Source organism: Branchiostoma belcheri, unplaced genomic scaffold (genome assembly GCF_001625305.1).
Source record: "Branchiostoma belcheri isolate BF01 breed outbred unplaced genomic scaffold, Haploidv18h27 scaffold82, whole genome shotgun sequence".
In the NCBI taxonomy this organism is placed as follows: Eukaryota; Metazoa; Chordata; class Leptocardii; order Amphioxiformes; family Branchiostomatidae; genus Branchiostoma; species Branchiostoma belcheri.
In genome coordinates this window covers 1,337,001-1,352,733 of record NW_017804487.1, presented here as the reverse complement: position 1 = coordinate 1,352,733, position 15,733 = coordinate 1,337,001, and the positions used below count along the sequence as shown (strand labels likewise).

The window sequence follows — 15,733 nt, the reverse complement described above, 5'->3', positions numbered from 1 at the left end:
GAGAGAGAGGGAGAGAAGGAGAGAGGGAGAAAGCTATGGTTGGCAGGTTTTTGCTAGTGTTGTAGGGATAACCTAGTCCTTACCATAGTCATTGGTGTGTTAGCTTTGGTAGGTCTTATTCTGCTGAAGAGTGGTACACTGTAGAACCCCACCACAGACGCCACCATTAAGTACAGGATCAGGACAATCTCCACCGACGCTCCCAGAACTCCAAACATGGACAGGGACGCCTGGCCCAGACCTATGTCCTGAAAAAATTCACAAATGTTTAATATGACAAACTCTTGCACATTAATTTCCCTAGGCATAAGTTTCCAACCAAAATACTAGTAATTCTTTCTGACAAGCACAAATAGTTAGCAGAGAAACTTCAATACTGTGACTCAAAAAGTTGACATTTGTCCAGGCATCAGCCTGAGTGACATCTGCACCTGGAAACAGATCAGCCAAGGACCTCATCATCTGAGGCTAACGAGGGGGTTTACAAAGTACTTAATTATTACATGCTGCAATGAACAACACTTGTCTCAATCATATTATCTTTATGTTGATCATTTCATGACATATATCAGCAGTTTAATTTCCATTCAACATCACAAGCAAGCAACCTTACAACATTACATGAGACAACTTGGTAACCTCTTTTTTGACCTTAGGAATTTCCTGTACACTTGCAATCTGGGTTGAACAAGGTGAGACATACTGTCATGAAAGTTCATCTGTGTTGGTAGTTACATGTTTAAAGTTAAAACTTTTGGTCCAACACAAAAAATTCTCTCACCTAGAGCTTTCGACCTAGCTCTGCCAGTTCAGAGGTGTCTCAACACATTCACATAGAGTCACCCGGACATTTTGTTTCACTTGACAGTTCAGTTCAGGTCATCACTTGACACTGTAAGGATTTTAGACACTGAAGAAGACTATTTCTTGAGAGGGGTGAAGGAAGCCATACATGTACATCAGGGCCCATCACCCTACATTGAACCGCGACGGGGGCCAACATCGTCTACCAGATACCTTTGACCCAGTGTTGATGTCACACTTCAAAGAAGCCACGTGACAAGCTTCACTGGGTCAGTCTACTGACTCAGAGGAAGACCAGAGTGACTGGTCGAAAGTTCTAGGTGAGAGAATTTTTTGTGTTGGACCAAAAGTTTTAACTTTAAACAAGGTGAGACATATTACCATGTGTACATAGTAATATACTTCAGAGCACCAGCCTGGATAGTAGCACTGTGTAACCAAGTAAGTAAGGCATAGTAAGGCAACTTTGTAGTTCCTGCATCTCTGTTGTAATCTTTTGTTCAAGAAAAAACTGTAGAGTGTTAGTCTGTTTACAGTAACTGTTATTCTGTCACCAACAACTCCAAATCGGATTTCTCTGCAGTATTATACATTTGTGTAAGTCTGAAGAACTGACTGTAACCTGAACTGTTGGTTCAAAGTTGTTGAGATACTTGCTAGTTGAGTACAAATTATTTTGTAGCCCGGCAGTTTAGGTCCCCAAGTCAAGAAGATTACACCCGGTTTACACGGCGACAAAATCCTTGCGTACGAAAATTGCGTACGCACGCGAGCGCACGTTCATTTCTGTTTATACAATGACAGGGAGAGCAAGAGGACTCCCGCTGCGCCCCGTCCCACACTATCGTGACCCCATTTTGACCTGCCGCCATGGACGTACTTGACAGCAGTTTTGTAGTTTGGTTGTAGTCTCCATGTCTCATGCAATGTCCTCATATACTTCCTTCTTCCTAACAGTCTTTATTTTGCTTTTCATCCTGTCGTTAATTCATACTCCAATTTGCGCTGTTACGCCCTTCCGACATGCCCAGCGAACAGTCAGCAAAAAGCTTACTAAATCAAAACAATTGAAACAGAGAATTAAAGGGAAATGAAACGAAATGAAACGCGGAGAATGGACCTATACCATTATTACGTCACAGTTTGTTTACCTGTTCTAAAGAACATTCTAGAACGGTCAGTTAAAGAATAAAGATCATTTCGAAGTTTTCAAAGTAAGGTATGTCTGCTTTTTGCTGCGTTTAGTTGTGTTGACACAGCATTACATGCCGCATGGGTGACTTAGTTGTGACATTAGACGAAAGTAGTATTAAAAGCCTTATATTAGGCTAACGCTACACAAACACACACCGCGCTACGCACCCCTGTACAATATAAACGTCGATTGACCGGCATTCATTGCGGTAAACAAACTGTGACGTAATAATGGTATAGGTCCATTGAACAAGTAAACACGGCGTGGCTGGTACAAACGTGGGAAAAGAATGCAACAAGAAAGGGGTTCTTTCCTGTTTTACATGAGGCTGGGAGGCATGGAGACTCCCCGCTGGGCGCGCCGCTGATCGTACGCCACCTCTAGAGGTGGCGTTAGAGGTGGCGTACGAAAATTGCGTACGAAAGTTGCGTACGCAAATTGGGGCCGGTTTACACGGGGGGAAAACCTTTGCGTACGCAATTTTCGTACGCAAGGATTTTGTCGCCGTGTAAACCGGGTGTTAGTGGCAATGTTTGCTTCAACAGATGACCGTCACTGTCACACAGTGGTAATATGATACTGCATTGTATGTAGTTGAATTCCCCCCAATTTCCAACCTAAATTTACAGGTAATCAACCACCAAGGATGTAAGGAAATATCTCTAGCCCCATGGGAGCTAGAAATCACTAATGTCATCTTGAAAAAATTAGTTTCCTTACTAATCATAGAGCATGAACTTCAAGGTAACTGTCAGCCTGTCCACAAGTTATGGCTCAGTGGTTTAGCCCTGGGCTACAACCGTTACAGTACAAGGCACATGTGTCACGACTAGAAACTGTCAATGAGACTCCATTTTTCAAGACAAATCATGTTATGACTTAAACCCTTGACATCTTACAGGTGGGTCCCGGGTTCGAGTCCTGACATTCCACCGACCATGTGCCCTTGGGAAAGGCACTTTACACGACTTTCCCCACTAGACTCAAGTGAAAATGAGTATTGTCTGTCCAGTATTCGTTTCTATGTACGGGATACAACACCAGCAACAGCTGCCTCTGTTCCGCGTGTATTGCATTGTTGCAATTTCAATAAAATCAAATCTTACAGGTGTGACATTTCATACCAAGTAGTTGATGTAACGTATCCATGCTCCTGAACTTAATACATGTAGCTGAGAGATATATTATAATTATAATAAAACTGTAAGTCAGGCGCAATATAGTGATATTCCTGTTTTTTTCATGGTGCTTTATGTTGACTATTTTCATGAACTGTGAACCTATCATTGCCGTTTATTAAATCAAACTTTTGTCTTCTTCCCAGTGTACTTGTTGCCACCATATTCATTAAGTTCCGTGAACACGTACATTTTTCTAAGACTTTAATATTTTGCCACCATCATCATCATCATCATCATCAGGTCGGGCGTGTTGCCCGGACCGAGTCCACTCTCTCTCTCCATGCTGCCCTGTCCGCCATCAGCTGCCCCAGATGTTCGGCCCTCACCCCAGCGTCTTCAGCGAGTTGGTCAATGTAGGTTCGATGGGGTCTCCCTACGCTGGAGTGTCCATGGGTTGGTGCCCAGAGCAACAGGTTACTGACAAGCTCCCTTTTGTTCCTGTAGCAATGTCCAGCAAACCTGGCCCTCCTCTCCCGTATGGTAGCTGACACAGGTGGTAAAGTCCCATACAGTTCTGCTTTAGACGGATGATGTGTCCAGGACTTGTTGAGCACTGCCCGTAACATACGTGTGTATGTTCCATCCAGTTTGCTCTCTAGTTTCCTTGTCAGGGTCCAAGTTGAAGAGCCGTACAGGAGCACAGATTCCACCACCGCCCTGAAGAAATTCCTTTTGATGTTGTCTGACAATGTGGATTTCCATATTGGCCTTAGATCGTTAAGTGCCCCCCATGCTTTTGCTATGCGAATGTAGACGTCCTTCTCAGTGGAAGAAATGCCACCATTACCACAAGTTTACCAACAGATGAGACAAGACCGGACGCCTGTGTACATGTCGTGCCATGAAACAAAAACACCTTCGAATTCCACTTCATAAAGTAAGCGGAAACTTCAGTTAAACAGACTCTGAGTTATTTACTGAGTCACGCAGGTTTTTGGTAGACGCCCTTCTTGACAGTGCACCTGGACAGAGCACTTACACTTCCTTCAAGACGGGCAACCAACACAAAAAAGAAGGTTGGTAACATGACTGTATAAATTATCAGTTACTGTAGTTTCATTCCTTATTGGTTCCCACAGAATAGACCGTTCCAGATCAAACGCATCGAATCCCCTGTTCTATGTTGAACACCTCGGGGTCTGTCAAACTCAGCGCGGGAAATCTAAAAGCAGCAAACTGAGTTGATGTCTGCTTGATAAAGACTCCTTGTTTTACACGTGAAACTGAATTTGTGACATTGCATGCACTTTCAAGTTGATCAAGGACGTTCTGTTATTCTTCCAGTTGTTCATAAGCTATCATTATTGTTTATGTCCGTGTTTGCATGTTTATTTTTCTACTTGCACCACAAATCTCTTTATACGTTGCGCCCTCCCTCGTGAGTCCCCGTGAGTTTTTGTTTCCCATTTTGTTTTTTTCCCGAGCATGTATGCAGCTGTGATGCATGCAGCAAATGTCGTGGAAAACCTGTTACAGATTAACGTACTCTGTTTCACATAAATATCGGCTGTTAGTCACAGCAACCGGGCACTCTTGTCCACCTACTGTGTGATGTTATGCGTCTGTATTGAGCAAAAACATTTTGCTCTCACTGAAACTAGCTGTCCCCTTCTATAATAATTCCACTCTGTGGATGTACTGTTCAACAAATATAGCTTATTACCAATTTCATTGTCTCCTGGGAGAGTTTTTCGCTACCGAAAAATCCACCCTAAATTTGGGCTACAAATCCGACATTCTGGCGGTGGCAGTCGGTACAGCCCTTCCCGCGCTGATTTGGACGGAGGTGTTCGAAATAGAACATGTCGGGGATTCAATGTGTTCGATCTGGAATGGTCCATTAGGAGATGGATAGATCAATACATGTACTAGAAAGACTCCAAAAGTAAAACTTTAATCTTACAAAATATATAATTTTTATGCACTGCCAGATAAAGATTGCATGTTCTATCTTACATTTTTCCTCTGGCTTGTACTGACTTTGTTTTCTAAGTTTAACAGTCATGTACTTTGGATCAGTAAGGCTACATAAAGGCAAGTCGTGGAAAAGTTATAATAATAAATTATATACAATGTATATAATGGAAATAAAACAGCATTTCTACTTGCAATTGTACTTTAATTATATTTCAGTCCATACCATGGTATGGATGAAATATATTGTGTTCTCTGATGTTTCTTCTCCTTCTCCTGCCAAACAGTCAAAGGGATTCAACTCCGCCATCATTCAACCAAATGACTTGAAATTTGGCATGGAGGGAGAGTGGGCCAATACCCCCAGGCATTTTTTTCATTTTTTTGATAAATGCCTTTGAAAAATTTTTATGAAGGTTTTTTGGGGCATTTTTCGCCAAAAAATGGATTTTTGGATCCTGAGCCCTGGTTTTACAACCAAATGATCTGACATTCGGTATAAGGGTACCTTGAACATGTGTCTACAGAATAGCAGTCACATATTTGGCATACGCCACTTCCAAATGACTCATTTGGGGGACTTTAATGGCTATTTTCAGCAAGAAAAGGGCCAAAAGTGCTATACCCGTTCCATGTTCTATCTAAAGAATGACCTGTTCCATTTGCCCTTGGCCATGGAACACGTGTTCCATTGCGGGTTACCTGAGGTCACATTGCACGTAAGTCGTGCGTAATGACCCACATATTCAATTTTATGTGCCTAAGACCTTCAAAATGTATCAAATCTTATCATTGTTAGTATTTGCATACCTGTAATAAGATTAGTAAAGCTTTCGAGATTCAATGTGCTTGTTCTTGCATCTTTGTTCTCAATTACATAGCCCTGACTATATAATTCATTTATTTGAGAATCTTTGCCAGTTTTACACTGGGGTGAGTTTGGAATAGTCCACTTTTGCGTGGGAGGGAGATGGACTGAAATATGCTGTATTTGCTCGCAAGCAAATGTCGGCCTCTCTAGTTTTTAAAATTCATTTCCTCAAACTACTGTTGATAGTGTAATAGTGGATCAAATTGCTAGTACTTGCAGGTATGCATTCCACTGCTACCGATCCAATCTGTAGCCTGTATAGACAGCTGTGCAGCTGTGCCAACCACACCAATTTAAAATCAACAATGGATGTCTTTGTCTTTCTTTGTATATGGATCCCATACTATCACGGCATATTCTAGGTTCGGTCTTACAAGTGACGTGTATGCAAGAGTGATTTTACTCTAGTTGGACATGCCCACAGATTACGTTTATTAATAATCACTCCCAATGTCTGTTTCGCCTTAGTTGTGATATTATTAACATGTGCACCCCACTTCAGACCGCTTGTCAGCGTGACGCCCAAATACACAAACCACAAAAACCCGGATGGGTTTTTGTGGTTGCTAAAGCCTGACCACAAAACTGGTAGCTATAATAAATGGTTTTTATTGTCCAAACAGTACCCGTGCAGTCGCAGCCTTTATACGGCTGAATTGATGCAGGGTATCACATAATAATCAATACAAATCACAACAATTACAACAATCAAATAATACACATGATACACATATTTTTTGTGGAACTGTCGCAAGGGTCTGTGCGGCTGCCATTCGGCGCCACAAAGTGACCTCAATACGGCTTTCCCAAACCGAAGTTAGGTATTCATTCACACCTGGGTGGAGTGAGGAAAGTCGTGTAAAGTGCCTTTCCCAAGGGCACAACGTTGGGCCGCATGTTCAGACATGTACTGGGTACGACTCGGAATCGAACCCGGGTCTCCCCGGTTCACAGTCGATTGCTCTAACCACTACACCACCCGACGCCACCAGCTAGTTGCATGTGGTGTTCGTTTGTTTGTTTGTTTGTTATATGCATAATGTAGCATTTTTTGGGATTAAACTGCATGAGCCATTTGCTTTGCCATTCTTCCAGGGTGTTCAGGTCTTTTTGGAGAAGTTGCGAGTCGGTCTGTGTAGACAGCTCTACATACAACAGACAGTCATCAGCAAATAACCTCACAACGATCGTCACATACCGTACATGTATATTCGGTGAGTATACATTTTTTTTTTCAATTGTGTTTCTTGTCCAGTACATGTCCAATGTCTGGTTGGAAGGATTGCGGCCAGTGTTCTGCAAGGCTGAGACATATTCAATTCAATTCAATTACAGCCCTACTATTAGTTACTAGACCTACATATTCTATCAAGTCTGTGATATAATTGTACGTGTAAGTATAGTATTTTTTACACCTTTAGCACATCTTTAGAGCAATGCAATGTTAAATGCACTGAAAAATATCAATGGTAGAAATACAATGTATGTACACGTATGCACTACGTCCACACCAATCTAATTTCCTGGTTAACGGATTTTTCTAGAAAAATAATGGAGCGGGCAGGCAAAAAAAAAATAAAAATAAAAACAGGCCTAGGCATCCTACTATGGCCCAAAATGGTACGATAGGAGCCATGAAGTCAACACACCAGGCTGGTTCAAAATTTAAACACTCAATGAATTTTGAACTTCTAATGATACCATTGCATTGAAAGATGTAACTGTAATATAACTGTAACAACTAGGAAGAAAAGGACTGTTTTCAACTGTTCAGGGCAAAATATGAGCATTTTGCAGTTGATTCTGATTTTCTTTCTTTTTTTTTTTTGCAAATCAGAAAAAAAATGAAGAGGGCGAATCTGTTAACCAAGAAATTAAATTGGTGTGGCCTAATGAGAGAGTTACATGTATGTTCTACATGTGATATTTGGTTTCTCTTCAGGTATTACCCAATCCTGGTGAACTTCACATCACTCAGAAACAGGCCCAACTGTCACCTCAACAAAGTCAAGTAGTTTCCATTTCAGTTGTGACGCGTGGCAAGTGGCAAGCTGCCATCAAGCCCCAGTTGTATTGTGCAGGCACGTCTAACCCTCGGAAGACGGGGAACAACAGACGATAAACCAGACAGTGAGTGTGAGTGAGTTGTAGAGGACAGAGTCTCACATTAACATTGTCACTGCAAAAGGACCGACAACTTCAAGGCACGAGTTTTCCAAGCAAAAGATGGATGCAATTAACCAACGGCGGGCAAAGCGTATCTGTATTATGTATTCTGCAAACTTCAGCCCAGTGTTGTGTGCCTGGTTCCTGATGTTACTATCAAACACTGCAACGTCTCAAACAACTGACATTAATAATATCACTCTGGCATCTTTAGCACCAAACAGTACTGTGACATCTCAAACACTTAACTCCACTGTAACATCTGCAACACCAATAATCAATGTGACATCTCAAACACTTAACTCCACTGTAACATCTGCAACACCAATAATCAATGTGACATCTCAAACACTTAACTCCACTGTAACATCTGCAACACCAATAATCAATGTGACATCTCAAACACTTAACTCCACTGTAACATCTGCAACACCAATAATCAATGTGACATCTCAAACACTTAACTCCACTGTAACATCTGCAACACCAATAATCAATGTGACATCTCAAACACTTAACTCCACTGTAACATCTGCAACACCAAACACTTCAGTAGTAACAACTCCAACACCAATAATCAATGTGACAAACACTGCAACATCTGCAACACCAAACACTACAGTAACAACTCCAACACCAATAATCAATGTGACATCTCAAACACTTAACTCCACTGTAACATCTGCAACACCAAACACTACAGTAACAACTCCAACACCAATAATCAATGTGACATCTCAAACACTTAACTCCACTGTAACATCTGCAACACCAATAATCAATGTGACATCTCAAACACTTAACTCCACTGTAACATCTGCAACACCAATAATCAATGTGACATCTGCAACAGCAATAATCAATGTGACATCTCAAACACTTAACTCCACTGTAACATCTGCAACACCAAACACTACAGTAGTAACAACTCCAACACCAATAATCAATGTGACATCTCAAACACTTAACTCCACTGTAACATCTGCAACACCAAACACTTCAGTAACAGTAGAAACAACTCCAACACCAACCGGAACCACTGCCACATCTCAAACACTCAACACCACAGTGAATGTAACATCTACGACACCAAGCACAACTGTGGCAATAATAGATCTAGACCTGTCCAACGGCAGCCTAACGTCCATTCCTCCAGACCTTTTCAAGAACCAAAGCCATCTTCAGCAAGTTGACTTGAGCAACAACCAGATTTCTTACCTAACTGGGAGCATTTTTGCAGCCTTAGTCAATCTGGAGAAACTCATTCTCAGTAACAATGCTATAAAAACCATCACAGTCGAAGTTTTCAGGAACCTTACAAATCTTATTTTCCTGGACTTGTCCCAAAACGCTATCAGAGATCTCCTGGACAATCTGTTTGTGGACAACATAAACCTACAGGTCCTTAACTTGGCTGGCAACAACATTTCTGAAGTTAGGAGAGATACTTTTGTAGGTCTGAGGTCCCTCAAGCAGTTGTTCCTCAATGCCTCTGGTCTGTCCAGCATACACTCATCCAGCTTCACACCCCTGGTGGAACTTAAAGAGCTTTACCTGCAGGAGAATAACATTTCCTTCCAAATCCAAGCAGTCTCCAGAATTCGAAGATCATTCACAGCAAACATTTTCAGAAATCTGCGAAACCTCAGACTTCTAGATCTGTCTAAAAACTCTATCACCTTCCTGCCAGATAACATGTTTGTGGACCTGATAAAGCTAGAGGTCCTCCGCTTGGATGGTAACAACTTCCCAACCATTAGGGCAAACACATTCACTGGTCTGAGGTCCCTTCAGAAACTGTTCTTGAATGATACTGGGCTGTCAACCATCCATCCATCAAGCTTTCTTTCCACAGAGAAGCTTAAAGAGCTGTACTTACAGGACAATGACATGAAATTTCTGCCCTGGGATGCTTTGCAAGAACTGAACTTGACAGTGCTAAACTTGGGGAACAACATTGGGTCAGTGGAGTACAGTTGTGATCGGCTGCCAAACTGTGCAATCAACAACCCAGACACTCCATTTTCATGTTGTAATGACACAATGACCTGCGGAGTAGATTCTTCGATTGGCCTTTGTATGGTCAAAGCTACAGTCACAACCCCATTGCCAATTGGGAATATCGTTATTATAATACTCATGGCAATACTCCTGACATTGTTCATTATCATTACAATACTGTACTGCAATCGGAAGTATCTACAAGTGTGGCTGTATATGAAGTGTGGATGGCGTTTTGATCCGAAAGATGATGGCGATGACAAAACGTATGATGCCTTCATCTCCTATAGCAGCAGGGATGAACTTATCGTGATACGGGAGCTCGCACCTGGACTGGAGGAGCGTGGATTCAAACTCTGCCTGCACTACCGCGACTTCCCAGTAGGGGCGTGCATCGCAACAACCATCATAGAGACAGTGGAGGCCAGCAGGCGGACTGTCATCCTCCTCTCGCAGAATTTCGTGGACAGCGAGTGGTGCGCTCTGGAGTTCAAGGCCGCACATCGACAAGTGCTGGAGGACCGACGGAACAGGATCGTGGTGATTGTCCTGGATGACCTTGAGCTCCAGAACGTGGATAAAGACCTGAAGTTTTACCTGAAGACAAACACGTACCTGAAGTGGGGAGATCCCTGGTTCTGGAGCAAACTGTGCTACGCCTTACCCAGGGTGGGGAGGGGGGCACCAGATTTTCATGACCTCATGTCTGACGAGGCCAGAACTCCAGATGTGAATATAGTCGAACCTGTCCAGGCGACCACCTCTTCAACCCAACCAACTGGCCATCGCGGCCGTACTTTCTCGGTCCCCAAAATTTAACCCTGGCCATTGAGTGAGCATTAAGTGACCACCCAGAGCAACCACCTGGTCAACATGACCGCGACTGCCACCAGTTGGGTCCGCCCATGGCCCGGTCCCTACCGATGGTAACCGGTTCATAGGGCCATATAATTCTGTACATTTTTCAATCAGTGGCGACATTGATTCTCAAACGGACCAATTTGTCTTGCATCTTTCGACTGCCGCACGATATTTTTGTCTAAGGACAAAGATGGCCGCCACTCGGTCATTTGGGGTCAATGGATATGGGTGGGAATTTCAGTGTGCTGTAATTTTTCTCAGCTAGGCTTTATGCCCATTTGTTATCACTAAAATAATTCACTGTGTGTGTGTGATTATTATAGTGGGTTTTTGGAACAATTAAAGTCACTGCACTACAGTTTGTATCATCCGTGGGTTGTCTATACTGCACTTTATGTCCTACCTGGGCCGCGATTACGTTTGATACGGGTGTTCCGGCCCGAGTGATAACTAGCGGTACAGCCTGGGGGTTCTTAACGCGTATGGCCCGGGCTTCTAAATGTTCCATAGAACGATTCGAACGCGTTTCGCCTTAACCACATTTACCACTTTCGAAAATTCGAATACAAAATTCGGACGATGAAATTGATGTTGTTGCATTTTTTGGGTTTAGGGACACCAAATTTTTGCTCATTTCGCTTTGAAAGGCGTGTTTTCTTGGGTGGGTATGACATAAATAGAATACAACACTGTGTACTCCGCATCACCCTTGGTCCCAGCCCTCCCGCGGATCCGATGCGCGGTCAGGCTGGTGCCTCGGGCGATACAGAATACCCCGTGTTGTATTATTAAATTATATATGTATTACCTGGACTCCCACTGGTAGAGCAGCACCTCCAAAGAGCAGACCCAGGGTGTGGATAGACACAATAAACACTGCTGTACCAGTCAGGGCCAGCAGTAACAACATGACCAGAGGATAGCCCAGGTTCCTCTGCCAGGCTGATGCCTTCTGTCTTCTCTCTGTGTAAGAAACCAGAGAATTTGGTCAAATAGGCAGGCCTATAGGTTTGCATGACTACATGTTTGTCTTAAGATTATAAATGATTATCATATGTTCCAAAAGAAGTTCTTACAACATCACCAAATGTGAATCTGTACAATACAAACTTAAAAGGGGGCACACCCCAATTTGTATTCATGTTTCTATTCAAAGCTGCACACCTTCAAGTCTAGCGACCGTCTCCCTGCCGTGGAATGATTTGGAGGGAGAATAACTGTATATGGCATGAATGGACACCTTTTCAGCTACAAGACCAACTGAGTTTGGTTTCTTCAACCTCTTAAATGCTCATAAAATTAACAGAGAAAACATTATTTTCACAAATTTAATCAACAAAATTTTGAATTTTTGCGTAGGATAATCCCATACAAAAAGAATTTTCCGACAGAAATGACTGATGCTGGCAAAAAGATACAAGCCTTGTCACTCTATACCAGAGTCAATTATAAAGAAAATCCTAGTACATGTGTACAGCTTGGTCCAGAGAGCTTAAGGTTGCTAACCACTCTGCATGCTGCACATTAAGACTTGAGCTAACGTACCAAGTTTCTTCCTCTCTGTCTGCACCTCTAGAAGACGTTTCCTCAGGTCCTGTTTGTCTGGGAGGCTGATGGGACTCAGCTTGTCTGTGGGGACAAACAAAATCACTTCAAACTTCTGCATTTCATTTTTATAGCATTGACTGAACACAACTGTGACTACAGAACATACTAGAACACAGGCAAGAGTTAAATCATGTAAAAATAATACTGTATGTTCTTACCTTTAAGTTTCCTTAGTAGATTGTCTTCCTCAAACTTTGCTGAGTAGATGTCTTCTTCTATGTTGGTCATGAACTGGAAGTGAGGCAAATATTCACACGAATATTGGGATTAATTTTATGGTCTTAGAATATTCTAACCATACCACCAAAAAGTGGGCATGCATTAAAATTAATATAGTACATACTGGATGGACTAATTCAATAGGCCCGATAAAGTTAGGATTGTTACCCTGGTAATTAATAACCTTTTTCTTAATTTCCTTTCTTAATATTTTAGGAAATAACCATTCCGATCATGCCTTACTATATTATGAAATTGAATGGCAAGTACATCAATGATTATTTACATGACATACAATTATGTATGATAAAGTCCATCCGACATGAAATAATAAGTAAAACATGCTTTTTCTCAGGTCATGCAATGAACATGCACACTGGTTTACTAGTATCATCTACTTTTGAGTTAATAATATGTCAAATGTGAAAAACTTCAAGGTTCTTTTTTATCCTTTGAGGGAAAAAATCAGGATTATGACAGAATTTGCACCAAATGTTATAACTGCAATGGTCTGGCAAAACGTACTGAGTATCATTCATAAAGTTTTATATTAACAGAAACAAGAAATTTAACTGAACATGGGATGTATGCAATGGGGTGAGGTTACTTTGCTGAGGATGGAAGACTGTTAGAAAACACCTGAGTGTACCAAAATGTAGATCCAAGGGTACATGTATGGTTCAAGCTTTCAATTATATGTTAATACTGCAGGGCTCGAAATACTGGGTGCAAGACTGCATGTGCACCTTAGTGCACCCAAATTTGCTGTGCACCCATTTTTTTTCTGCTGGTGCACCCAAATATTTTTGTAGGTTTACGTCTATGTAAAGATGTCAACTGTATAGTTTCTTATACTGTAGTAACAGCATATTGTTAACAGCAAGTGGGAGAAAATAATAAAATCATTCTTATAGCTGTACTTTTCTTTAGAAATGAAACATAATTGCTGACTTTCTTCTTTTTTTATCTTAATATATGGTGCACCAAAAAACCTGTGCACCTATTCCCAAAAATGAATTTTGAGCCCTGTACTAGACTGTGTAATTACAACATGGAAACATACATGTACACATGGGATCTACATGACCATGAAGGTTAGCCCTATTATAGATGGTAGGCTACTCTACTAAGACCACAGTAAGTAATTTTTATGGATGGCATCAGTGCGCGCATTAATTTTCGCCCGATTTTGGGGAAAAAAACAAGAAATTTTGTTGCCTTCTGACAGTGGTCAACATGCCGAAAATGGGCAAAGATGTCTGTTGCCATGTCGGAAGAGAGGAGACAACAAAAGGCTCTGATAATGTTTTGTTTCTTACTTTGATGCAGTGATACATGTATGTGATACTGGCTGTGTATATGTGATGTTCCCACTGAATCAAAACCATTTGTACAAATTACTACAATTGAGTCAAAATTATGAGGAATGTAGGAACCTTGTTTTTTTTCGGCCCGCCTTGGGTTTTTTTTCCCGCTCCCATCAGATTTGGAGTCTGGGGAGGATGTCATCCATAAAATTTACATGCTGTGGCCTAACAGTTAAACCCCACTGTACATGATACCATGTAGCATCAGAACCTGCACCTTGCCCTGGGAATATTGAGGGGTTTGTTTCTCTATGACTTACGTCCAAGCGGTTATTGAGGACGTCTATGACCACCAGGTGTGGCGACCACTTGGTCACGTGATAAAACAGACCTGGCTCCGAGGACTAGGTAGTGTACATATAATGGTAATATACTGTATCATATATGTAACACAAGATTGTGCATTAAAGATCACATACCTGGTATGTTTTAAGTCTGTGCACATAAAATATTTGACTATGACAAATGAATACAGTATTGCAAAATCTTTGAATAAGTTTATACATGTATCATGTTTAATGTTAAAACTTAAGATCCAACACAATGAAGTTCTCTCACCTAGAGCTTTTGATCAGTCACTTTGGTCTTCCTCAGTAGACTGACCCAGTGAGACTTGTCACATGGCTTCTCTGTCTTACTGGGTCAGTCTACTGATGAGGAAGACCAGAGTGACTGGTCGAAAGCTCTGTACATGCTCAGATATAGAGGTGAGAGAACTTAATAATTGTGTTGGATCTAAAGTTTTAACTTTAGCAGTGGTAAACATGTACAATGTAACAGATGAACCTTCATGATAGTAAATTTATATCATATTCAATGTTTTTAGTGAATCTAAAAGAGCTATGAATGTTTCTTAAAATCAGCCAGCAAAAAATCATTGATATTAGCCATTACTGTCCCCAAAATTCTACCTACATATTAGGCATCACAAGTATCAGAAAGTTGGAAATAGCTAAGTTTGATTATTACATGTTGTAATGGAAATTACATAATTGTTGAAAAGATTCAGTTTTGATAAAATGAAATACACATCTGGGGTTGCTGGTACATTTGATTGTGGGTCACTATTTTCAACTGTGTTCAAACAGATACAGATGATCCATGGTCAAGCATATCTCAAAACTTGTACCTAATAAACTTGAATCTTTCCAACAAGGTTACGCTGCCACTAGTGGCCTTCCATACAAGTAAGAATAAGAAACATTTGCTGGAAGTTTTTACTTACCCTGGGCTTGACCAGTAGCTGCCCAACTACTGTAAAGAGTCTGGCAAAACCAAGTGGAGTACAAACTGCAGAAAAACATCACATACAACATTTGTGAGGCATATAGTACAAAACTGTAAAACTGAATGTGGGTCAATACTGGTGAGGCTGTACACTTTGCTATCTAAGGCCACACCAATTTAATTTGTTGTTTCTCAGATTTTTTTAGAAAAAAATATGAAGCGACAGGGAAAAAAAAACAGGCCAAGGCACCCCATGATAGCCGGAAATGTTACAATATGAGCCATGAAGTCAACATAGCAGGCTGGTTTATAGATTTTG

The 15,733-nt window shown here is 41.3% G+C and overlaps 2 protein-coding genes across 7 annotated transcripts in view; one reads left to right on the top strand and one right to left on the bottom strand.

Moving 5' to 3' along the window:
* LOC109486686 (protein LMBR1L-like) overlaps positions 1 to 15,733 on the bottom strand; it is a 45,332-nt gene that overhangs the window by 4,257 nt on the left and 25,342 nt on the right. For both annotated transcript variants that reach the window (XM_019790576.1, XM_019790577.1), the window contains one exon: positions 84 to 248. In XM_019790576.1, the coding sequence (XP_019646135.1) occupies positions 84 to 248 (165 nt within the window). The remainder of the gene's footprint in view (positions 1 to 83; positions 249 to 15,733) is intronic.
* Positions 7,861 to 11,399, top strand: LOC109486670 (protein toll-like). Of its 5 annotated transcripts, none has more exons than XM_019790554.1 (3): positions 7,861 to 8,553; positions 8,662 to 8,892; positions 9,028 to 11,399. In XM_019790554.1, the coding sequence occupies exons 1-3, from the start codon at positions 8,192 to 8,194 to the stop codon at positions 10,949 to 10,951; spliced, it is 2,517 nt and encodes an 838-aa protein (XP_019646113.1). In that variant the 5' UTR covers positions 7,861 to 8,191; the 3' UTR covers positions 10,952 to 11,399. The 5 variants fall into 5 exon arrangements, with proteins under 5 accessions (XP_019646113.1, XP_019646114.1, XP_019646111.1 ...); XM_019790555.1 differs by having other exon boundaries at positions 7,861 to 8,607; positions 8,731 to 8,892; positions 9,028 to 11,397; XM_019790552.1 differs by having other exon boundaries at positions 7,861 to 8,607; positions 9,028 to 11,397.